The following is a 24,961-nucleotide window of genomic DNA, read 5'->3' on the forward strand; positions in this document are numbered from 1 at the left end:
TAGGCTAATGACCAGTAGGGTCCTTATAAGCCTAGCCGTGCAACCCAAACGTAACCCACAAATTTGATTTATACAGATGGTGATTTACTGAGAGCCTCTGTCCATCAGATACTAAGGAGCCAGACGATGGACGACTTTAGACTGCCCATTGGTACACCTCCTGCTGCCACTTGTGATGGGTAAAAAGGGAGTATATTTCATTATAACATCTCTGTCCTGGCAGGAGTTACTAATTGGTTTTGAACAATGCCTAGACAATTACATCTGGCATTTTGGCTTTCCCTAGCTAAGTTATGGAAGTATCCTTCTACAAGTTTTAGTATCCTTATTGCTCAAAAGTCATAAGAAATTTGAAGCCATTGTTCACTGTAACTACTAGCATGTACAGAAATGAGTTTTGAGTTGAATGTGTTGCAGCAACAAAGTAAGGTTCAGTACACAGTGGCTAGTCCCAACCTTTTGTTTAAACCATGTATGTCAACATGAGGCTGTTTATAAAGAAACAGGTGTGAGGAATATGTTTTTCTGTACTTTGCCCACATACATGCAAATAAAACATCATCAGCATAAAATTTAGTGCTGCTGTCTTGACTGTACTTGGGGAGGTTGTACTATGGACATGCCAACAGTGAAATACTAGTTTATTTTAACTATGAGTAAATCTATGTCTGATCTCTTGGCTGTTAAATGCTCCAGCTGGGAGTAATAAAGTGACTAACTCATGGCTCAAACGTTCAGCAGCTGATTACTGAACTATATCCATGCTAACTATGCATGATTTTTTCACAACAAGGTATAGTAAGATACTGAGGTTTGTCAAGTGAGTGCGAGAAGAAAGTGGATTATACTTAAAAGTCTACTGCTGCCTGAGACAAAGGAGTACGGTCTTAATTAATAAAGTGACTGAAGGTAAGACAAATGCGTGGATATACGAAGGGGGTTAAATGAGATAATTGTTCAACAGTCCACTGAGTGCAGGATGCGCAATGTAGCAGATGGTACCAGTATATTTGTTAGGGGAAAAATGGTAACATATTTTCAACTGCTGCACATCTCACTCCTTGCAGCCTCCTGGCACTTATCTCTGCAATAATGACAATCTGACTGTAGTTTTCCCTTAATTAACAGATACCACATTTTTAAGAAGATGTACAGTTTTTATCTGACATTTAAATAAAAAATATTTTGGCCAATAATAATCCTACATGAAGCAAACTGGGCTCTGCAGCAGAAAGTCAGGTGCATCTCTTTCATTTTAGGTTTCTGCATTTGATGTTTTGTTTTTTTTTACATTCTACTTCTACATCATCTGTTTCTGCATTTTCTTTGAATCCCTTTACAAAAGTTTAAAAAATGTGGACAGTAGCTTTAAACAGACCAAGTTAAAACACAGTGAAGCATTTTATCATTGTGGTACAACACATAATAAACATACTACAAGAAGTGTACAAGCATTGTGAGGGTACAGCACATGGCTGCTTAGGCACATCCACAACTTTAATACATAAATGGGTAGGGGTAGGTAGGGGGTAGACCCATTCCAAAGGTCTTAAGGACAATGAAATGGGAAGTGGACAAGGACAGTGGGGGGAAAAAAAAAGGGCTGAAACATACTTCAGTAAGTATGGCGATACTGAATTATTACGGATAATAAAATTATTCACTACCTGCAACACAAAGCAGAACCTAAAAAAAAAACTAAACATGAAATAGTTTCTTTTATCAGTGAAAAGCCAACTTTAACAATAGAAATGCATTAAATAGTACATATTTTATAAAAAGAGAAGCTGATACCATAGAAACAGAGACATACAGAAAACAAAAGATCTGAATCCAGCATTATGCAATGAATTTTTCAAACTTACTTTTTTGTCAGATCAGCAGAAAGCGGCCTTGGCTGAAATGATCTGCGGGGAGTATCAGGTTTTGGGTCAGTATTTTCCAGTGTTAGTTCCGCAATCTTCTGCTGAACATTAGCATTTGCTTTTTCACTTGCTGTCTGTGAAGAATCTGTCATACCACTAACACTGTTAACAGAATTCAGAAGTACACTAATACGTCGCTTGATTGTCTTGCCAGATGACTGGTTCCTATTGATTTCATCTTTATCATCAAAAATGTGGCCAGATGCTTCTGATGAAGATGCACTTTTAACAGAATAATTTCTATCTGGATGCCTTTCCTTTCCATCCATCTTATTTTCCTTTTGTAATGCATCTGAAGTAACAGGTACTTTTCTTTCATCTTCCTTTTCTTGACCATAAGCTGCACTACTTAAATATTGACCATCTTTGGAGATCTGTTTTGAGATATCCTCAGTGTCTTCTGATTTAAGTGCAACTTTATTTTTAAAAGGCACTTCTAATCTTCCTTCAGACTTTGATCTGTTTGTATAGTCACTGAGCAAATTAGTCCCTACATAATCTCTGTGGTCACTTCTGAGGTCAGATCCTCCAAACGTAATCTTATCCAGCCTCTTCTCCTCCATACTTATCCCGATCTCAGCCTTTTTATTGATTAAATTATTTTCAGAATGAGGTAAAGGTACATTTTCTTTACTTTCTTCAAGAGGCTGCACAGTTCTCCTGTAGAAAGATGGACTTATGAGTTCAAACTTTGAAGTAAGATCAGCAGACAGTGGTCTAGGTTTTCTAACTGGTGTCTTTTCTGAGCCTGCAGAAGTGACATTTCCTGATGCTGTTTCAAAGTCTTTCACAGTTTCAATATTGTACTTTTTTTCTTTAGGTGACTCAGAATATATAGCAGATAATGGCCTGCTTCTGGTCCTTAATTTAACTCCCAGAGGCAAAGTTTCACCAGCAGTCCTGGATAAACTTTTTTGTTCCAGCTGTTTTTCACTGCCCTCAGCTTTTGATGCTGAACCAGTATTACACTCAGGCACAAGGGAAGAATGAGGTAAACTATTTACACTTGTTATTGCTAAGCTTGGCTTAATCTGCACTTCATCCTTTACAGAGCTGCTGATTTGCAACTTTTGTGAGGTTCTTTCTTCTTTGATTTCTCTACAAGACTTTGATCTTGCACTACTTGGTGCTTCAGTAATACTTTTTATTTCAGAGTGAAAAAATGTGCTTCCATCTACAGTACTTTCTTTACCACTCCCACTTCTATCTTCAACTAATATTTGGCTAGATGATGAATTCCCCTCCTCTACAAACTTGGCATCTAGTATTCCTCCACTTGTTTTTTCAGGCAGTGTAGACAGAGAGGTAAACTCACTAGTCTTTAATGGAGTAAGATTTGGTCTTACATTTCGAAATGAATCTGCAGTTTTGTCTGAAGAAAATGGTTTTGGGGAAAGTCTAGGTTTTGTTCCAGTTGAAAGTGAGGTTGTTGATCCTACGGTTCTGCTCAATTTGATTTCATTGTCAGAAATAAGAGGTGGAGAAGTGCCCACAGTATCAATAGTTTTGTTGCTTGTGTCAGAAAGTAGGCTGATATGAATACGCGATGAATTAGCCTCATTCACATCTGTGAATTTTGGTTTTGTGGGAGGGGCAGGTTTCATCTCCACCCTAGTAGCCATTACAAGTAAAGTTTAGCGATCCATTTGTTTTCAGATTTCTTGTTGCACAAGAAAGGTTACTGTAAAGGGGAAAAAAAGAAAAAGTCATGAAATGAAATAGGATCAAATGACTGTTCTGTTAAGAATAAGTGCAATCAGTTTTATACCTTATTTCCCGTCCTTGAGCCAAGGCATACTATATACGACTTTAACTGATTACATCTTACTATCTTGTACCACTCTAAATATACTATTTAAAACAAAATGATTGTTAAGCCACCTAACTGAACTACTTGAAAGTAGAGTATAGAAGTGCATTTATTAGTTTAATAAAATACTGTATACATTTTGAATCTCTTCCCTTCAGGAGCTTGATGATCTGTTTGACTCCATTAGCATCCATGAATGACACTGGCACAAGTACAGAAAATAAAACGGGGGGGGGGGGGGGGGGGCAAAGGACTGGATAGCTATTACTTATAAATGATCTCAGTGCAACATAATGCAAATGCTGGTTCCCAGGGAAATTCTTCCCATAACATTAGAAGGCATATGATTCTCATCTGTAGGAAAAAAAAAGACCCCTTTTGATAGAGAGATGACTGTGTCTTGCAAGACTCCATCATTCTGTGTTCACTCCCAGATACATTTATTTCAAGTTCAAGTGCTATACTACGACTTCTCCACTGCCTAATATATGCAAGTAATTTTAATACAGCACTCCCTTACTGTGATGAATGTAAAGCAACAAAAGTTTAGGATTATGTACTTAATAACTGGAATACTGGGACTGAATCACCAAAGTGATACAAGACAGTATTCAAGCCAAGCAACATTAAAAAGAAACAATATAGAAGAACTCAACAGAGACACAAGTTAGCAAGACTAAACTGTTACCAGGACAACAGTCGCTTTGTTTTTTCTCTTTGTACAAACGTTGTCTAGTCATAAAGATTTTTTTGTGGGGGGTGGGGCAGGAATCCAACAGTCCTGGGTCTTTGTGTGTCAAGCAAAGAATTACATTATGCAGACTGTGGCTGGTTTACTAGGCTCACTAGCAGCTTACCACCCTATCGCAAAGCTGTAAGCAGGAAGGAGGGATGAAGGGGGCAGATACCCTACATGTAAGCTTTTAGTGGACACAATCAGCACTAAAGAAAAGGTGGCAATTGGTCCCTGCAAACAGGCTTTGAGAGCTCTGCTTTTTAAATGCTATTCTTTCACTAAGTGTTGCAATTTTTGTTACTGTCTACAAATGCTGATTTGTCTTTACAACTGCAGGATATAACAGTAATTTTTGTGACCGAGATTGCAGCTGCTTAAATGATTTCATACACAGTTTGCACTGCGTATGTGTGTTTTTGTGTTTCAGCTCTGGAGAAATGTTTCTATTACTCCAGAGGTTTTTTATTTATAGGTGGTCATAGCCGGCCTAGACCAACTAGGCGTCCCCAGCTAGGGTGCTGCTCTAGCAGGGGTGCTTTTCCAGTAATCTGGATGGTGTAGGTAGACTAGGATGGGGGCACAGGGTGATGTCAGGGGGGTGCTGTGGAGAACTTTTGCCAGGGGCACCAGTTGATCAAAGGCTGGTCCTGGGGGTGGTGCCCCAATTGGCCTAGTTTCAACTGTGCCCTAATATGAGCATGTGCTTTTTTTGTTTGTCAAATATAAATTGAATCCTATAAAAATCCTCCAATTGATGGGTGCCAGAAGCTGCAGAAGGCAAAAGGGGAACTTAGAAATCTAAAAGGCCAGTTTTTTTTAGTTGTCTAGTAACATAACAGAAAAGTACAGTTTTGTACCTACCATAAATGTAGATGTTCGAAGATCCACATTGCTGCAGTCCTTACACTTGGGTAGTCCGCTGTCATTTGACTGACATCAGGGCGTCAGGGTACAACATATCCTCAGTCTTTTCTTGCCCCAGATGTCAGAAGACCCTAAAAATAAAGGTCAAAACCAAAAGACAGCAAACAAACAACCAAGCACCCTTGCCCTAATTATATGTACAAAATATACACTATATACACAATATTTACAACTCAACCCACACAACCACCTCTAACTACAGAGGGAAGGAGGAATTGGACTGCAGCAATGTGGATCTTGAACATCTACATTTATGGTAGGTACAAAACTGTACTATGTTCTTCATCTCACATTGCTGCAGTCCTTAGAATCCCAAAGCAGAGGTATGGGAGGATGGCCAAACTATAAGGAAGCAGGAGCTGCCAAAATGCCCTGCAAAACAGCAGTGGCAAAACCAGCCCTGGATTTAGAGTAAAGTGGCAGGTGATAATGCCTAGAGAAAGTATGCACTGAACTCCAAGTAGCTGCCTCCAAAATATCTGGCAGTAGCTCTAGTGGAATGAGGCCTAATGCCATGATGGGAATAACAGAAAGCAATGCAAAACCCAATCCACTTAGAAATAGTTTGTTTTGACACAGGCTTGCCCTGAGAACTCAAAGCAAAAGAAACAAATAACTGCTGAGACTGCCTGAACCCTTTAGTTCTGTCCAAATAATACTGCCTGTGTACATCTAAAGTGTGCAAAATCTTTTCCCTTTATTTTGGGGTAGGCAAATGAATAGTTTGGTTTAAAGCCACACTAGAAACCACTTTAGGCATAAAGGAAGGATTAAATGCAAAGATACCCTATCCTTATGGAAGGGCCTGCAATTCAGAAACCCTTCTTGCAGAGGTAATTGCCAACAAAAAGCAGTCTTCCATGATAAATATTTCAACTCAGAAGTAGCTGCAGGCTCAAAAGGTTGTAGAGTGAGTTTCTCCAACACAAAATTGAGATCCCAAGCAGGAGTAGGAGCTCTTATGGGGGTCTTATATTCTTTGCCCTCTAAGAAATTGCTTGAACAAAGGATGAGAAAACAATGGTGGGTCACAATCATAGTGAGCGAAATTGCTGCAGCATGAACCTTAATAGAAGAGAAAGACAAACCTTTGTCCAGTAACTCAGTAAGATATTGAAGAGCCACACTCAAATTAGGCTCAGAAACATCAAAATCTTTGCTGCACTCCAAAATAAAAATCTCTTCCATTTATCTGCGTACACTTTCCTTGTACTAGGCCTTCTAGCTTCCAAAATAACATTCAAAATTTGCTGAGGAAGGAGGCCCACTATGGTTCAAAACAGAATATGCCAGGCTGTTAGGTGCAGAGAGTGAAGCTTGACATTGAGTAAATGGCTGTCCTCCTGTGACAACAGGTGTGGAATCGAAGGCAAAGGCCATGGAGGCTTCAGACTTCTCAGTAATGGGTACCAGTGCTGTCGAGGCCAATCTGGAGCTATTAAAATCATCCTTGGCTTGTCCTGTCTGACCTTTAGAAGTACCTTTGGGAGGAGAGGCAGAGGTGGAAAGGCATACACATAAAGATTGCTCCAATTGAAAGAAAGAGCATCCACTTTCCAAGCTGTGGGATGAAACCTTTTTGTGCAAAACTTTGGCAGCTGATGGTTTAGTGGAGAAGCGAACAGATCTATGTCTGGAGTTCCCCATGACACTGTCAATTTCTGAAATACAAGAGGATCGTGGGGATCCATAATTGTCTGCTCAACACATCTGCTAAGGAGTTCTGTGCTCCTGGCAGAAACCTTGCCTGAAGATTGAGCTGTAAACTGAGAGCAGTCTCCCACAAAATCATTGCTTGCCTGCATAGAGGATAAGAATCGTTCCCCTTGCTTGTTGATGTACCACATGACAGTTGTGTTGTCTGTTAGAATCAACACCTGCCCTGGAAGAAGTAAATCCTTGAAAGCTATTAATGCAAACTGGACTGCTAACATCTCCTTCAGGTTGATATGTAGATGTTGTAGTCTGGCAGGCCACTTGTCTTGTATCCACTTTCCATTTAGATGCTTTGTCTGAGGCATCTGTCTATCTGAATGACAGTGTCCAGATCCTGGAAGGACTGTCCTTGCAGTCAGCCGGACTGATGAGATAGTTGATGGACTTCCTTGAGCCAGAATCAGGCAGTCGTCCAAATAAGGATAGATCTGTATTCCTTTTAGCCTGAAGAAAGCTATCACTGGAGCCAGAACTTTCGTGAACACTCAGATAAGCCAAAGGGCAATGCAGAGAACTGATAGTGAGAAGTCCCAGCTGCAACTTAGTCTGATAGGAACATGAAGGTAAGCCTCCTTGAGATCCAAAGTTACCATCCAATGATCTTTGCCCAGCAGAGGTAAAAGCTGCTGTAACGTCAACATTTTGAACTTGGGAATGTCCAGATAAGTGTTGAGGATAGATAAATCCAAAATTGGTCTCCACGTGTTCCCCTTCTTTGGTACTAGGAACAGAATAAAATCCTAGGCCCACTTCTGGCATAGGGACGGCTGTATGGCCCCTATTTGGAGTAACAGAGAAACTTGCTTGTGAGCCTCTATTCTTTGTTGAGGAGGCATGCCTTTGAAAGGAGGCAAGGTATGGAAATAAAACCTGTAACCGTGGTGTATGATATCCAATACCCATCTGTCTTGGGTAATTAAACTCCAATTTTCTTTGAAAAGTGCCAACCTTCCTCCCAAAGGTGCTCTCTGGCAGCTGAAATCATTGGGTCTGTTTATGAAAGGACTGACCCCTGCCCTCACCCGAAGACTGTGTAGGAGAACTCCCTGTTCTAGGCCTGAAAGATCCCAGAGCTCTGCCCCTACCACGTCTAGATCTACCCCTAGACTGGGAATCATAAGAAGGATTAGTAGGCCAATTTCTACTAAACTTTGGAGGCTGGACCTGCAAAAAATCTTTAACAGTCTGCATAGACTTAGCCTTGTCTTCCATTTTCTTTAAAACTGCCTCAACAGGAGAACCAAACAACATGTCAGATTGTAAAGGAGCATCTAAAATCCTTGTTTTATCATGGTCAGATAAATTTTGATCCCTCAGCAAGAATTGACCCAGTGGCAGCCACCCTAGACGAGGCCTGTACAGCATCAAAACCACATTGCAAAGAATGCTTACCCACCTGTTCAGAAACATGTACTAAATCTTGCAACTCTTTACAATCAATACCTTCTGCCAGAGCATCAACCTTAGACTTCAATTGTGAAAGGAGATAGTTTTGGTATTTCAACATGTGAAACTGGCAATTCAAAGCCCTCATAGCAAGAGTGGAAGAAGTATAAACTTTCTTTCCCCATCTATCCAAGGCCCTGGCCTCTTTATCTGCAGTTCTTTACAACAGAAGCCTTAACACCTTTAGGCCCCTGGCTAACAGTCTCTGGGTCTGCCCTAGGACTCTTAAAAGATACTTATGAGCTTCAGGCACCGGTTTAACAGGAGCAGGAGGCAAAGAATCAGGATTAAGAGAAGCCTCTGTAAAACATCTTCCACTACATCCAAAACAGGAGGTATAGCCAAAGGCCTATGCTGGGGTAAAACAAAAATTCCCTAAGCCTTTTCCTGGAATCAGAGAAGTCCTGACCTTCCCACTTAAAATGCTCCCTCATGGAATGAAGAGTTTCTGAAAAGAAAAATCCTCAGGAGGAGAAGCAGAAGGTAGAATCATCCACATCAGAATCAGAATAAGGAGAGTACTCCTGCAAGTCTTCAGCCGAAGACTCTGAAACATCGAAGCCTGCTCAAAACTCCTAGCTCAGGCTCCACCCTAGGTCTCTTATCAGGAGGGGCATAGAACCCTAATCAAAGTAATCAAATCTTCTGCCATTTTAAGCATATGCTTCTTGGGCACAGTTCCTGTAGAACTAGGGGTAACACCAACCGAAGCTAAACCTGGCCTGCCCCTGGGAGAAGCCTTGGAAACAGAAGGAGAGGGCCTAACCACCCTAGGCAGTGCTGAGAAGCCCCATCAGCCTGGCCTGCCTCCTGAGAGGCCACATCCTGCAATAACAAAGTCTCTCCCTGGGATCCCAAAGTGGAACCACCGGCTCCACCGACACCTCTAAAGAGTTCCTCTAGCCTAGGTTTAACTGCTTTGTCCTTGTGCTTCTGAGAAGCGGGCGCCGGAGCATCCGGCGGCATTTTATAATTGCAAAGACTAACCTGGCACAATCTAATCTTCTCTTTATAGTGCTCAGGCCCTAAACAAGGAATACACAAAGTATGGTAGTCTCTATGCGGTATCTGTTTCCCACAAGAAATACAATTATTCACTTTTGACATCCGGTAAACCACTGAGGCAAGAAAAACTAAAATATTCTCGGTCTGAAACTCAAATCGAACAATTTCACACTTGCAACACTGCTTCTGCATCGGACCATGCGGCAAAAAGACTGAGGATATGGCGCCGGTCATGCGCATTTGTACCCTGGCGTCCTGATGTCAGTCAAATGCGCCTTGCAACGCCTCTTTGATATTGGGGCCGACCGAGGACAGCGGACTACCCAAGTGTAAGGACTGCAGCAATGTGAGATGAAGAACATCATAACCGTGACACAAGATGTATACAGTGGAAATGCAAGTTAAATTTGGAAGGACTGCACAGAAATTTCATAGAAACTTACAAATGAAGCAAAAGATGCACCTGCATGGTATCTGATCTGGTAGACGTATATTCAAAAGTTAAAGAAAGTGCAGTAGTGCTATAACACACTTGCTGTTGTGACACAGAGCGCAACAACCACAGAAGAGTGGCGTGAAGCTGTTATACACTTTATTCAGACAGATAAACACTTCAGTCAGACAACAAAAAAAAAAAGCCTAAATGAAAAGTTTAACAGATTCCCACAGCTCTTTTGTGGTGACCGTGGATTTCTGTTAATGGTCTACTATAACAGTTTGGCAGTAGTAAAACGTTACTTAAAAGCTTGTTAAGAATCTTTCCAATGTCAAACCATGTATTTTCCCCCAAATTCAGAGCATAATCACAGTGATCCATACACTACACGTCATTATCAAAAATAAGATATAAAATGCATTACAGAACATCTAGATCCTAGCAGCATCCACAACTCAGTTTGTAGAAATGGAGTTTAACACAGGCTTATTGAGGGCTTCTGGCCTTGACTCACCTATTCTACAACTGGTTCTGCTCAATGATGTGCACAGAAGGTTGCTATAGCTTGTGTTTGCTGGTGATGGGGGCTGGGAACAATAAGATTATTTCTTAAATTCTCCTCACAATCAAACCTTAGATGTGTGCAGCAAAGGTCACTGTGGCTTTTATGGGGCTGTGACAGTGTAGTCATTATTTCTTCAACTTTTCACACAATCATACTTCACAGGTATGCGAGCAACATAACTACAGCTTGTGTAGGGGCAGTGCACTGTTTAGGAGCAACAGGTTGGAATAAACGACTCTTTTTTCACAATCACATATCAGAAGTATATTGGTTCATAGGTTGGTAATGGGCTATCTGCCCGAAGGCATATATTAGCCCAGCCACGTTGTGCGGTATTCACCGCCCCTTTAGTAGTTCCCTAGACCCTTGTACTAGCAGCTAGTACCCTTGGCCCCTATCTAGTAGTGCTGTTGGTGTGATCGCCGGTGTGAACTTTCTGTTACCCATCCACTCATCAAGGTTCCTCTTGAGTGACAGTGAGGGGCTTATGTAGATCGGGATCCTGTTCCATAGTAAGGGAAGTCTCTGCAAAGGGAATCTATCCCTCCAGCATGTTCTATTCATTGTTGTGTGAGGTTTATATCCCTAGAGCATGTAGCTCAAGTAGATTTGGTTTTGCTAAGATGGAGCATGTTCAACAATTCTGGGTTGGACATGGCTTTGTACATTAGAAAGATATCGCCTCTGAGAAGGTGGTATGCAACAGAGAACAGTCTTAGCTTTTTCAATCGTGCTGCATAGGGCAAGTGTTTGAGGCCAGTAATCTCTTGGTTAGGTACCTCTGTGGTCTCTCCAGCTGCTGGAGATGTCTAGCCAGGTACATTCCAATTGGTGCATTGTACTCAATAATGGGTCTGATGAGGGAAGAGTAGAGGGGCACCGTTACATCCTTAGATCTTGATGCGAACCCTTTCTTGATCAGATGGGTCACATAGAAGGATTTTCTAACAACTTTGGCAACATGGTTATCAAAGGAAAGCAGACTCTATCTACCTGGGTCCCTAGATCCCTTATTTCTTCTTCATATTTCAGGGGATTACCTCCTATGTTGTAGTTTGCGGGTACTCTGTTTTTTGCAAAGGGGATTACTACGCATTTTTTTGCATTTAGCTTGAGACCATGGCTTTGACACCATGCATCAGTCTAATTTAGGCCCTTCTAGTGGTTAGCTTTAGGAGGTGGGATAAAGTAGCATATTGTGGATACACACCTGTGAATGACAAGTTAAGATACATTACCATATTCTGGTTGTCAGATGAATACACAGATGTCTTTTAGAGGTGGGGATGAAGAGAAAAGCTGTATGATGTGTGACAGTAGCAACTTGAAATATATGACTGAGGCCATTTATTCATTCACTTTCATACTGATCTAATATCAGTGGGATAAAAACAAAGTTAGTTTTATTTTGACAAGGAGATAGACACTATTCTAAGATGAGACTCCTGTATCTTTGCAAGCACTTATCTTCTCAGTGTATTGGGAACTACCTTTCTGTCAGCTTTGATTATTAAGCATTGGGTACAACTCCTTGAAAGAAAAAAATAAGATTAAATTTCTTTAATTAGCCATGATATTTCTCCATTCTATAACTGTAAGAAAAGGCTGGGGAAAACTCTAAAATGTACCTCACAGCATCTATAATCCCATGGCTTTTGAGGCCCAAGCAGTCTGGAGACTATAATCTTAATACTATTATTTTCTCCAGTTATTACACTGCAGTCTTGGCCATTTAGGGAGTAGTGAAAAGATGCAGGAAGAAAATGAAGAGTAAAAATGAATTTCTTTCTTTAGCCACAATTATTGTTCAGGTCATCTTTGTCTCAAAAGGTTTGAAAAAAGCTCTAAAATGCAACTTGAAGCATTTAGAATCCAATGGCTTAGGGGGAGGGGGCTGTGGCCTCTGCCTTTATTTGGTTATTTCCACCTCATTTATTATAGTGTAATTGTGGACAGTTGGGATATATTGAAATAACACACACAAAATCTGAAGACAACAATGTATGAGAAAATAAGTAATCTAAATGGTGTGGCAAGGCCAGGACAGGGGGGAAAGTAGGGGGAGCATGGGGTTACTGTGGACAGCATGAACCCATGGAGTCCAACAGTTTCATTTCACCAAAAGCCAGTCAAAATATCCAGTACGGCCAAGGACTGCCCCCATTTAAGTACATCATATAACTTATTAACAAGGTCTGTTACTCTCCACAAAACATTTCATAACACTAACACCTGGATAAGAAAAAAATGCAATAAATGTAGTTTTATCAGATTTCTAGTATACAACAATCCTTTTGATTGTACCTTTACTTACTACTACATACAGTATCATATGTCTGATTGCATAACAGTGCTAAACATGCCCTTGCAGACACTCCTCATGCTGTTTAACTTAAGTCTAGCTACTGGCTGTGTCTTTGATGAGTGGTGTACTGCAGTGGTGATGCTTCTCGATAATGGTGGCCTTAAAACTGACCTGAGTAGTTAAAGGTCCTATCAGCCTTACAAGCCTCACCTGCATAGCCATAGGGTGTATCATAGTTAACCTGATAAACTGTGATAAAGACTCTTGTTTGACTTGACCCCCCCCCCCAATAGTTTGGCTTTGTGAAGGGTAGATATTGTCCAGTAACCCTGGTAAATGTTTTCAAAAGAATTACTGAGGTCGTAGATGATGGCCATGGTGGTGTCTCTTGACCTGGCAAACATGTTCAACACCATTCCTTATGCTGGCATCATACAAAAGCTAATTTCTTTAAAATCGACCCATATATGGTAAGATGGATAAACTATCTGAACAAGTGAGCCCACACAGTGTGAGTTTCAGGTTCCTATCAGTTAAGTATGAAAGTGACCAGTGGTGTCACTCAGTGCTGGGACCTCTTGTTTTTAGCATTTACTCCTCAGATCTCCAAGCAGAGAGCCAAGACCACTAGCTCTTAAAGTTTACAGATGACTGCAAACTGGAGGTTGTTGTGATGTCACCTGAGGATACCCAATCTCCCCTGAATGACCTTTATGACCTAAACCCTTGGTGTACTGAAAATGAGCTCAAACTAAATGTTGAAAAGTGTACTGTAATTTTTAGTAGACAGCTCCTCCCCTCATCATACTGTATAGCCAACACACCACTACAAAATTAAAATTTTGTCCGCGACCTAAAGACTTGGGCTGATAGCTCCCCTCTCTTTTGATCATCATGTAGTAGTTGTCAGGAATCTCTCTCCGTTTATTCAGAGTCTGACAGACTTTTGAGGGGAGATCTGTATTGTTTATTGCACCATTAGAGACCCAGTTGCCCTGGACCTCCCGTTTCTCCACAAATCCAGGGACCTAAATCTTTACCAACAGATAAATACAGCAAGCGGAGAGGCATGGTTATAAGTCAGCACCTTCCAAACCTATAGAATAAACTTCTCTTAAATGTTAAGCAGTGTGATCCACTATCTTACTTTTAACAGACTAGTGACCAGCTGGGTATCCACAAATTTACTCTGGGTTGTACTGGTATGGTACTGCCAAGGCAAGAATGGTCATAAGATTTGTTGGCCTTGGAATATCTATGAATGTGAACTGTTTTTACGGCTTACTCTCATAGCTTGTAAGGAAATCTCTGCAAATACTCATAATGATCCTGAAACAGCATAAGGTGGGTACAACAGAAAGAATGAATACCTAAATATATTACCACACTATAAGTTAATCTAGCTCCAGTGAAATATACCCCTGTGAAAAATGCTGCCTAAAATGCACAATTACACAGGACAGTGAAAGCCTATTGTGGTACTTGGTGGGTGAAAGGCAATAAACACAATTTTGCACCGACAAATGGAAACTAAAATTCACTTGCAGAACATACCTGTCAACTGTATGAAGTATTTACATTAATCTAACGCCTCATTATACTTTTATAAAGTGTTATCGTTACTGCTATTAATCCTGAGTTGTGTCTGAAAAGAGTCAATAGACCAGCCTACCTACCTGGTAAACCAACAGCAATCAAACTGTCCAGAAATTTGTAAAAATCCCTGATTTTGCCTCATATTTTTGTCCTATCCCTCATAAAACATTTGGCTTTCTGGTAAATCACTCAGGATCATACTCTCTCTATTGTCTCATGTTTTTGGCCATTCCTCATAAAATCTGGTTTTCTGTCAAACCATTGAGGACTGTACTCAGTAAATAAGAAATATTTGAGTTGGAGACTTCACATCCCTCAGAAAATATATGCTAATACAAAACATGTTATTCTAGCAGCTTTCTAAGTTTATAAGAGCAATAGTTAAAATCTGTCCCTGATTTTGGCCCTCTAACCTCCATTATTTTTGACTTTGTCCAGAATTCTTAAGCAAATGTTGAGAGGTATGCAGAGGATTACATTCAGTCAATTATGCCAGCTATTAAAGTTTCATACTTCTGTTTTCAGAAAATGTATGTTGATGCCAAACCTCTGCTGTTAAAATTTTAAATGAATAAATAATTAAAAATTGTCCCACGTTTTGAGTCTTCCTCCCCCTGTTACAGCTGTCTTTACCCAAAATTCTTGATGAAAGACGTTGATTGGTATGTATGCCTTAGAAACACTCACATAGGCATTTCCATGGTAAATGTGAGCTCAGGCAGCTGGAAAAAGATTTATTACTGAAATCATCTTTTTTTCTGATTGCTTGAACTTGCTGTTACCCAAAAATGCCAATGCAAATGATTATATGTAATTGTTATTGCAGCAGCAGTTTCACTGCACATTTGACAGCTGTTGAAAGTGAGGGGTGGGGGCTCTCGCCTTATGACTCTGGCACCCATGCTTGAATTCAGTGAAGGTAAGGTAAAACATCTAAAGCTAAGACTTTTGGAAGATGCACTTCAATACAACTGCTTCTGCTGGAAATGCAGAATAAATTTCACGTATCTAGTGCTCTAATGTACTATGTTTAATGTGCTTCATTTTAATCAACACAGCCACATTATTCCTTTTAAATGTTACTGTGTTTCTGAGAGCACCAACCTTCCTTATCATATTCCACTAAAAATTAAGTGCGTTAACTGTATTCCCCATCTGATATGAAGTTATCAGTGGTTTAGAAAAAACAGCAATCCCTGGACATCTGACTATATAGGGGAAAGACAATGTAATGACTGAAATCAATTTTTTTTCTGGGGGGGGTGAAAAATGCTACTGCATAAGTGAAAGGGGCACTAAAGAAACTGGAGATTTCTGACAGAGCACAGCATGGCTTTGGTACAGAAACAGGTGTAAAGGAATGTCCACAGCATTCCAGGGTGGAAAAAGTACAGTTGTGTATCTACCATAAATTTAGATGTTCGAGTGTATTCACTGTTGCAGTCATTACACTTGGGTTATCCTGCTGGCAGGCTACCCGCAGTTGGCCCGAATTCCAAAGTCCTGGTCCGGCATCGGTTGCTGTCGCCTCTTCCCTGATGTCAGTGCGCCAAGGGTATAAAAAGATGCAGCCGACGCCATTTTCTTCAGTTTTTCTTGCCCCAGATGTCAGGTGCCCCCAAAAGGGTAGGCTAAAAAATTCTGATCATAAAAAAGCATGCACATAACCTTCATCTACAAGCAAATAAACCACACAGGTTGTATAGAATAGAGAAGTACAAATGAGTCCCAGCAATGAAAGGGGGATGGTGGGAGGGTAACCTGGACTGCAACAGTGAATACACTTGAACATCTACATTTATGGTAGGTACACAACTGTACTATGTTCATCGTGTTTCACTGTTGCAGTCATTACACTTGGGGTGAATCCCAAAGCTGAGGTTGGGTGGCTGGGTCTAAATAGAATTAGGAGTGGCTATTAGGCCCTGCAGAACTGCAGTGGCAAAGCCTGCTCTGGATTTAGAGTAAAGAGGTAAGTGGTAGTGCTTTGTAAAAATGTGCACTGAAGTCCAGGTTGCAGCCTCCAAAATGTCCTTGGTTGGAATTCCTCTGAGAAAGGTTGCTGTTCTGGTAGAATGTGGCCTAATGCCCTTAGGCACTGATTTGCCATGTTGTGAATAGCAGAAATGAATGCAGTGGCCTATCCATTTTGAAATAGTTGTTGTTGTGTCTTTCTGCTTTTCCCGGTTAGGGGTTACCACAGCGGAACTCCGGTCTGCTAATGACTGGTAGTTGATTTTTACGTGCCAAGTTACCAGCCCTGATGCACAACCTTCAATGAAGGTACGCCCATTCACGCATGTCTCCACGCAGAAGAGGCTCTAGCTGAGAATCGAACCGGACAGCGTCTTACTGTGAGGTGACAATGCTACCACAGCACCACCACCGCGGGTATCCATTTTGAAATAGTCTGCTTTGAAATAACTTTTCCTTGCGATCCTGCAGCATATGCCACTAAGAGTTGCTCAGTCTTTCTGAAAGCTTTAGTTTTGTCCAAGTAAAAGCGTAGCTGTCTGTGTATATACAAAGAATGCAGAAGTTTCTTCCCCTTATTCTGCGGGTTTGGATAAAAGGTAGGCAAATGTATGGTTTGGTTAAGAGCCACACTGGACATTACCTTAGGCATAAATGTTGGGTTTGTCCTTAGAAAAACCCTGTCCGGATGGAAAATAATAAAAGGTTCCACAGCCATTAGTGCCTGTAACTCTGAGACTCTTCTTGCTGAAGTTATTGTTAGGAGAAGAGCTGTTTTCCATGATAGGTATTTTATTTCTGCTGTATTGGCTGGCTCAAAAGGAGGCAGTGTGATATTTTCCAAGACAAAATTGAGGTCCCATGCAGGTATTGGAGCTCTCCTTGGAGGTCTTATGTTTTTGGCCCCTCTGAGATACTGCCTTAGCAGTGGATGAGAAAAAATAGGTGGGTCCATATTGTAATGTGCTGAAATGGCAGAGGCATGGATCTTAATTGATGAGAAGGATAGGCCTTTGTCCAGAACCTCAGTTAGGTATTGTAAAATCTGAGGAATATTTGGTACAAGCGTGTCAATTCTTTATGCCTGGTTCCAAGCACAGAATCTCTTCCATTTTTCTGCATAAGATTTTCTGGTGCTAGGCCTCCTGGCCTCCAAAATAACACCCATAACTGCTTTAGAGAGAAGTGTGTTCTGAATGGTTACCTTATCCGCCATGCAGCCAGATTTAGGGTTCTGAGCTGGGTATGCAGGATCAGATCATTTTGTTGGGTCAGCAAATGAGGAATTTGAGGTAATGTCCAGGCTGGGCCTTGAGACAAGCTCTTTAGGATTGGGTACCAGTGCTGGCGTGGCCAGTCTGGGGCAATCAGGATCATTTTTGGCTTCTCTTGTTTGACCTTTAGGAGTACCTTGGGGAGGAGAGGCAGAGGATGGAAGGCATATACTGTAAGGGCTTTCCGGCTGAATGAAAGGGTGTCTACTTTCCATGCTTGTTTGTAATGAGTCCGAGTGCAGAATCTCTGTAGCTGGCAGTTGTGAGGGGAGGCAAATAGATCTATGTCTGGACATCCCCATTTCCCTGTTATCATGCTGAAGATTTGTGGATCTAGTTTCCACTCGTGAGGATCCATGAGGTTTCTGCTTAGTTCGTCTGCCAAAGTATTTGTCCTTCCTGGCAGGAATTGTTCTTGCAGGTGTACTTGATAAGTCAATGCTGTGTTCCACAAAGTCAATGCTGTGTTCCACAAAGTCATGGCTTGTCTGCAGAGGAGGTAGGAATGTGTGCCTCCTTGCTTGTTTATGTACCATATGATTGTAGTATTGTCCGTCTTTATCAGCAGTCGTCCTGGATGAAGTAGGTCCTTGAAATATGCTGCCAGATTGAAGAAACTCCAGCTCTATTCAGTCGCATACCGTCTGCTCAGAGGTGACATGTGCCTGACATACAAGGCCATGTCCAACCCGGAATTAATGGACATGCTCCACCTCAAAAAATCCAAATTCACCAAAACCACTAGAGCAAGCGACTTAAACCTTAGCACGGATATAAATAGGACGTGCTGGAGGGATAGATTTATCACTCAGAGACTCCCTATGCTGTGGAATAAAATCCCGGTCCATGTGAGGCAGAGCACCTCGCTGTTTCTGTTCAAGAGAAATCTTGACCTGTGGATGGGAGATCGTAGGTTTACCCCGGGAATCATCTCTGTGTCACTGCTGGACAGAGGCACAACAAACTAATGGGCACAGTATTTTTTCATATAAGGGGTGGCGTAAGCCACAAAAATTTGGGCTAGGCTTATAAATGCCTTAGGGCAGATAGCCTAGTATAAACCTATGAACGTATGAAGGCTGTCAGGGCATTCTGTACAGCTAGCATCTCTTTTTGATTGATATGAAGATGCATTTGGCTTGTGGGCCATGTGCCCTGAATACATTTTCCTGCCATGTGTGCCCCCCAGGCATAATCTGATGCATCTGTTGTTAGTGTCTGCCTGGCTGTTGGTAAAGTGAATGGCTGTCCCTTGTTGTGGTGACAGGCCTGTGCCCACCATCGAAACTCCTGTTGCAGGCATGGAATGAGAGTAATTAATGTTTCCAGGCTGTGGCAATGTTGAGTCCAAACACTTTTTAGATACCATTGTAGTTTCCTCATATGCAGTCTTGCATATGGAATTAGTAGAATGCAGGATGCCATGTAACCCAGAGCCTGCAGAATTTTTCTTGCAGATAACTGGATCTTTGTTGCCATGCTTTCGAAGTAAAAAGTCAGTTGCCTTTGTTTGTCTGGCGTGAGATAAGCCATCTGGGCAGTTGTATTTAAGCTTGCACCCAGGAATATTATCTCTTGAGAGGGTACTAGTTTTGATTTATTTTCGTTTACTGTGTACCCTAGGCAAATTACCAATCTTTTTACAAACACCAGATGCTTTAGTAGAATGTCTTTGGTCTCTGCTTGAATAAGGCAGTCGTCCAAGTAAGGATATATTTGAATTCCTCTTTGTCTGCAAAATGCAATTACTGGTGCCAGGCATTTTGTGAAGACCCTGGGCGCAGTAGATAAGCCAAAGGGCAGTGCAGAAAATTGGTAGTGCATTGAGCCAGCTATGAATCTTGAGGTATCTTCTGCAAGATTGTCTGACACATGCAGGTATGCCACTTTGAGGTCCAAAGTTACTAGCCAAGCCTTCTTGCCAGCATGGGCAGAAGCTGCTGCAGAGTCAACATTTTGAATTTTGGAACGTCCAGAAAAGTACTTAGAATAGACAGGTCCAGAATTGGTCTCCAGGCTTTGTCCTTTCTTGGTACTAAGAAAAGTCTTGAGTAAAATCCTTGTCCCTGCTATTGTTGTGGCACTGGCTGAATAGCCCTCATGTCCATGAGAGATTAAACTTGTTTTTGTGCCTCTGCCCATTGATTGTGTGGCAGGCCTGGCATACCTTTTGCCTTTGGAAGGGTGTGAAAGTGGAACCTGTAGCCCTGAGAGACAATATTTAAGACCCATTTGTCCTGGGTGATCATGTGCCAATTTTGTGAAAAAAAGTGCTAGCTTTCCCCCTAAGGGTTCTGCCAAAAGATAAGTGCTTGGCATTGACAGAGGGAAGTTATTGGGACTGTTTCCAGGGTTGCCAGAGATCAGTAGCCTGATCCCGAGTCCCGCCCTGCCGGTTTAAATCGGCCAGCCTCCACTTTGTTTTTTTTTTTTTTTTGATCGACCCGTATACCTGGCATACGGGCCAATCAAAAATTTATAAACACGGTTTTTTGTGTTCCGAGATGAAACACGAAGCTTTTAGCGATTATGATTGGCCCGCCCATATGCCCAATACAATCAAAAGCCAATCAGGAGCAGGAGTTTCTCGTTTTTAATGGAACTAAATGCATAAAACACGAGAAGCTCAGTGTTTATTGCAGGCAGAGTGAGCTTAGTTGGAACTATGTGGTCTTCAGTTGGCGAACTTGGCAAGACCTTTATGTCTTCTTCAGTTTGCTCTCAGAGACTGTGTGTTGGCTTCTGACTTCTGCATGAAGGTGAGTCCATGTAGCAAGACCTAATTTTGTATGTGCCATTTCTGTGATGGACATTTTGAAATGTGGCCTGATTAGAGTAATTGCTTCATCGTGATTGTCTCTTAGGAGTCATTTTGATCTCTTACAAGTAGTTTTGTTTTAGACATTAGCCCTGATTGATTATTTTAAATGGTAGAAAGCTAAGTAGAAGTGTTACTCTGCTATTTAGTTGAAGCAGTTTGATTCCTTTTAATAGGTCACAGTGATGTTTATGGGTATTTGCAAGTGTGACAAATCTTTATACTTTGTTTTTGATCATTTATATTTTATGGATGTTTGAGCTTGAATAGAGAGTTAGCAGTAGTAGGCCGTATTCAGGTTTGGGCTTAAGAGCATGTCTTATGATGTTAGAGCATGCTGAATTATAAAGGAGGTGAGAGAGCTTATGGCACAGTTTAATTTTGTCAGGGTTCTAGTGAATGCTTAGTGGGCTGGTGGAAAGTTAAGGAGTGGTCCAAAGTGGTACCTAGATAAGTTTCCTCTGTAATCTGTGGAATGATATTACTTGTATTGCTTTTTAAGACTGGTGGAGAAAGGTTTTGAAGTTTTTGAGTATGATTTAACACCATTACATTATTAAGTTTTTAGGTTTATTACCAGTTTATTATTGTGTGTCCAGATACAGCTTTTAGAGAATGAAGTTTGGTTTGGAGATTGCTAGCAGTGGTATTGGAGTCTAATAGTAGCAAATCATCATCACACATTATGAAACAGGCAGATCATTTAGGTCATTAATAAAGAATGCAAAGAGTAGAGGTTGTGTGATGGTTCCTTTAAAGACCTTTTTTTTTTTTGGTCTTCAGTTGGCGAACTTGGCCAAGACCTTTTTTTAGAGACCTTCTTTTTTTCTTTTTGTCCCTACCTGGGTTGCTGGAAATCTGGCAACCCTGACTGTTTCCTATAAGGCTGTGATTTGTCTTCTCTGCTTTTGGAGGTAGAAGCGCCCCATTCTTTGGGCCTGTATGAGCCCTGGGGCTGTTGTCTGCCTCTAGAGTGTCTGTATCTGCCTCTTTGTGGCCTGACACTGGAAAGGACCAATTCTTAGGTCAGTTCCTGCTAAATCTGGGTGGCTGTACCTGTAAGAAATACTTTACTGTCTGCATAGATTTAGCTTTATCCTCCATTTTCTTCAACACCTCTTCTGCCTTAACACCAAAGTATCATGCTGTAATGGAGCATCTAATAATTTTGCTTTAACATGATCAGGCAGATTCTGTTCCTTTAACCAAGCATGCCTTCTAATGACAGAACCTGTAACTGTGGCCCTGCAAGAGGCCTCCAGTGAATCAAAACCACATTGCAAAGTATGCTTTCTCACTTGTTCAGCTGCATGCAATAAATCCTGCATTTCTTTGTTCTCAGAATATTCAGAATTTGTCAACATTTTCTGTTTTAACAGTGACATTAAGTATTGCTGATATTTAAGCATATGAAACTGACAATTTAAAGCCCTTACAGCCAAGGTAGCAGAAGTGTAAACTTTTTTCCCTCATCTGTCCAGTGCCCTTGAATCCCTATCTGAGGGGACAGGGGTTTTTTGCAGTAGAGGCCTTGACCCCTTTGGGACACTGAGATATAGTTTCTGGGTCAGCAGCAGGGTTTTGTATAGAAATTTATGAGAATCTGGAACCCTGTAGTATCTGTCTGGCTTAACTGGTGCAGGAGGTAAAAAGTCGGGAGACAGTCCCGACTCTGAAAATACATCTACAATGTCTTGAACAGGTGGAATAGCAAGAGGTCTGTGCTGAGGTAGTAGAAGAAAGTCTGTGAGCCTTTTCTTAGATTCTGAGTAATCTTGGCTCTCCCAGTAGAAATGCTCCCTCATGGTATGCAGGGTTTCCCCAAAGGAATAATCCCCAGGAGGAGAAGCTGAAGAATAGATTCTTCAGCATAAGAATCCCCATAGGGAAGAATAGAATATCCCTGTTCTGAAGAGGAGTCAGAGGAAATGGAAACCTGATCAGAGGAACCATATTCAGTGTATTGCCTAGGCCTCTTATCAGGAGGGGGATGGGAACCCCTGATCAAAGTAATTAGGTCCTCGGCCATTTTGAGCATCTGTTTCTTAGGCATGGAAGTCTGTCCTGGAGAATGCTGTACATGTTTCCTTGTCTTTAAAGCTGTTTTAGTCTTTGTCTTGGATGTTGAAGTTGGCTTGATATAAAGCAGTGTAGGTCTGAAAACACCCTCAGAAGCCGATGCCTGCACAGCGGCTCCGGACCCATCTGAGGGATTAGTTTCCGAAGGCCCAATACCTTGAGTATCCAGAGGCCTAACTGTCTCCATGTGGGAGTTGGAGGCGGCCTGTGGCTCTGAGGTAGCGGGTGTCAGGGGTTGCGAAAGCACCTGTCTGAGAACCGGCGACTGGCCTAGAAGAGGCTTCATCATCGGTTTTGGACTGCGGATGCCTGTCCTTTTCTTTTTCCTTGCGCTTTTTATGAACTCCGGTCGTCGGCTGTTCCGACAGCATTATATAGTTAAACCTACGGCCAAAGTAATGAAATGCAAAATCGTACTGACGCTTAATAGTGCATTGGTTAAATCTAGCACAAAACCGATAACTAGCAACATCGTGGTCAGGGCCTAGGCAAGGAATACAGTAAGAATGAAAATCCTTATGAGGTATTTGCTTCCCACAAGAAATACAATTGTTAACTTTTTCTGACATCGGTCTGGAGCAAGAAAAAAGTTTCCTCAACAGGGTACTTAGCTTTATTTAAGACTTCAGATCTGAAATTCAATTTCGAAAATTTCAGGAGTCGACTGACCGGCACTTGCGAACTGCTTTGGCTTCGGGCACCGCGCAGCAAGAAAGACTGAAGAAAATGGCATCGGCAGCATCTTTTATACCCCTGGCGCACTGGCGTCAGGGAAGAGGCAACAGCAACTGACGCCGGACCAGGACTTTGGAATTCAGGCCGACTGCGGGTAGCCTGCCAGCAGAATAACACAAGTGTAATGACTGCAACAGTGAAACACGAACATCTGACTATGACTATTTCTGCGACATTTCCCTGAAGGAGCCTAATTCACCCACAGTATTCTATTAGCCTCATGACTACTAAGTAGCTGGGAACTATGGTTCTGGGGCAAGCCCAAAGATCTGTACAACATATGCCATGTGTGGCAGGACTTCTCTAACTGGAGTAAATGAAAAGAACTGCTGCACTAGTAACCTGTCGCAAAAAAATTAAAAAGTCAACAGTACATAGAAAGCCTCACTATGAAACTCTAATGGGATAATAGTATTTTTCTTTAGTATTTCTAAGCAAATTAGTAAATTTGTGAAATGCAAGAAAGACTGTTGAGCAACCATGACAAACAATGTTTAAAACCTCAGCTTGCAAACCAAGCACGGATACTGACAAATTTAAAACAGCATCTCTTCAACAGATCAGTGCAGCATAGGTCAAGAAATGGAAAAATAAAATCAGAGCAAAGAGAATGCATTTTTAAGCATCTGCAAGTAAACCACATTACTGGTTACATCACTAAAGGTACCAGTGCAATTCTCTTTCAGAATATTTGTACTTGACACAAACCGTCTTACTCAACTGTACCGAAGCATTAATGATGTTTGCCATCAGGATATATAATTAAATCTTCAATGCATGAAAATAAGTACCTACATAATTCCAGTGGCAGCTTTTGACTTCAAAGAAAAGGGGACAGGCTGTAGGATGCAACTGACTAGGTGGAGCTAGCTGGAATGGAACTGAGGTCTATTACAGCATGTCAATGGCCCAGTCCTTTAATCAAACAAAAGATGATATCATTCACTTTCTTCCACAGACTGTCTTAACATTCACTCTTTATGGCCACTTTATTGTCTATATACACCTTCTATGTACTTTATAGACCCTTGATTGAACAATGATCCTCCCCTACTCCTCTCCAGAGCCCTCACCTGTCTTTCCCTCATCTTGGTCCCCCACCATCCAAATAAATTTATTCTTTCTTGTTTTTCACTCTGTCATGCATTACAGCTGCTTCCCCATTCTTTTAACATAATCAAACTGGCCAAAACTTCACTGTAATAAATTTGGAAGAAGTAATTAAATCAATTTAAGGATCTGGAGGCTGCTAGACCTCAAGCATTCACAGGGCTCTTCATGCTCTGAAGTCCATCTTAGGGCCCCCCCTTTGATCCATTGATGGCCTGAACAAAAATCAGTAGTAAGGAAGCGATCTAGTAATTTCTTTAAAGGAAAAATAAGATATTTCAAAAGCTTAAAGTTCAAAGCTAACAAAATAGTACTTCACCAATAAACTGAGGAGACAAATGCTTGCAAGGATTTATAAATCCAATCTGAGAATAGTGCCTACCTTACTACCCTTCTAAACAAAGACTATTACCTTATGTGTACCTCCCTCTCCTATTGCTTTGTGATGATAATAAAAGCAGAAGTAGCCAGAGGTATTATTTTACACCTGAGTGTCAAGAGGAGGAA

The 24,961-nt window shown here is 41.3% G+C and overlaps 1 protein-coding gene across 2 annotated transcripts in view; it reads right to left on the bottom strand.

Annotated features, from left to right (window-relative positions):
* Positions 1-24,961, bottom strand: part of KIAA1671 (KIAA1671 ortholog) — a 2,688,721-nt gene that overhangs the window by 1,567,697 nt on the left and 1,096,063 nt on the right. For both annotated transcript variants that reach the window (XM_044068487.1, XM_044068488.1), the window contains exon 4: positions 1,866-3,606. In XM_044068487.1, the coding sequence (XP_043924422.1) occupies positions 1,866-3,547 (1,682 nt within the window). In that variant the 5' untranslated portion in view covers positions 3,548-3,606. The remainder of the gene's footprint in view (positions 1-1,865; positions 3,607-24,961) is intronic.

The sequence above is a fragment of the Protopterus annectens genome, chromosome 4.part0, assembly GCF_019279795.1.
Source record: "Protopterus annectens isolate FY-2018-M chromosome 4.part0, PAN1.0, whole genome shotgun sequence".
NCBI classification, from domain to species: Eukaryota; Metazoa; Chordata; order Ceratodontiformes; family Protopteridae; genus Protopterus; species Protopterus annectens.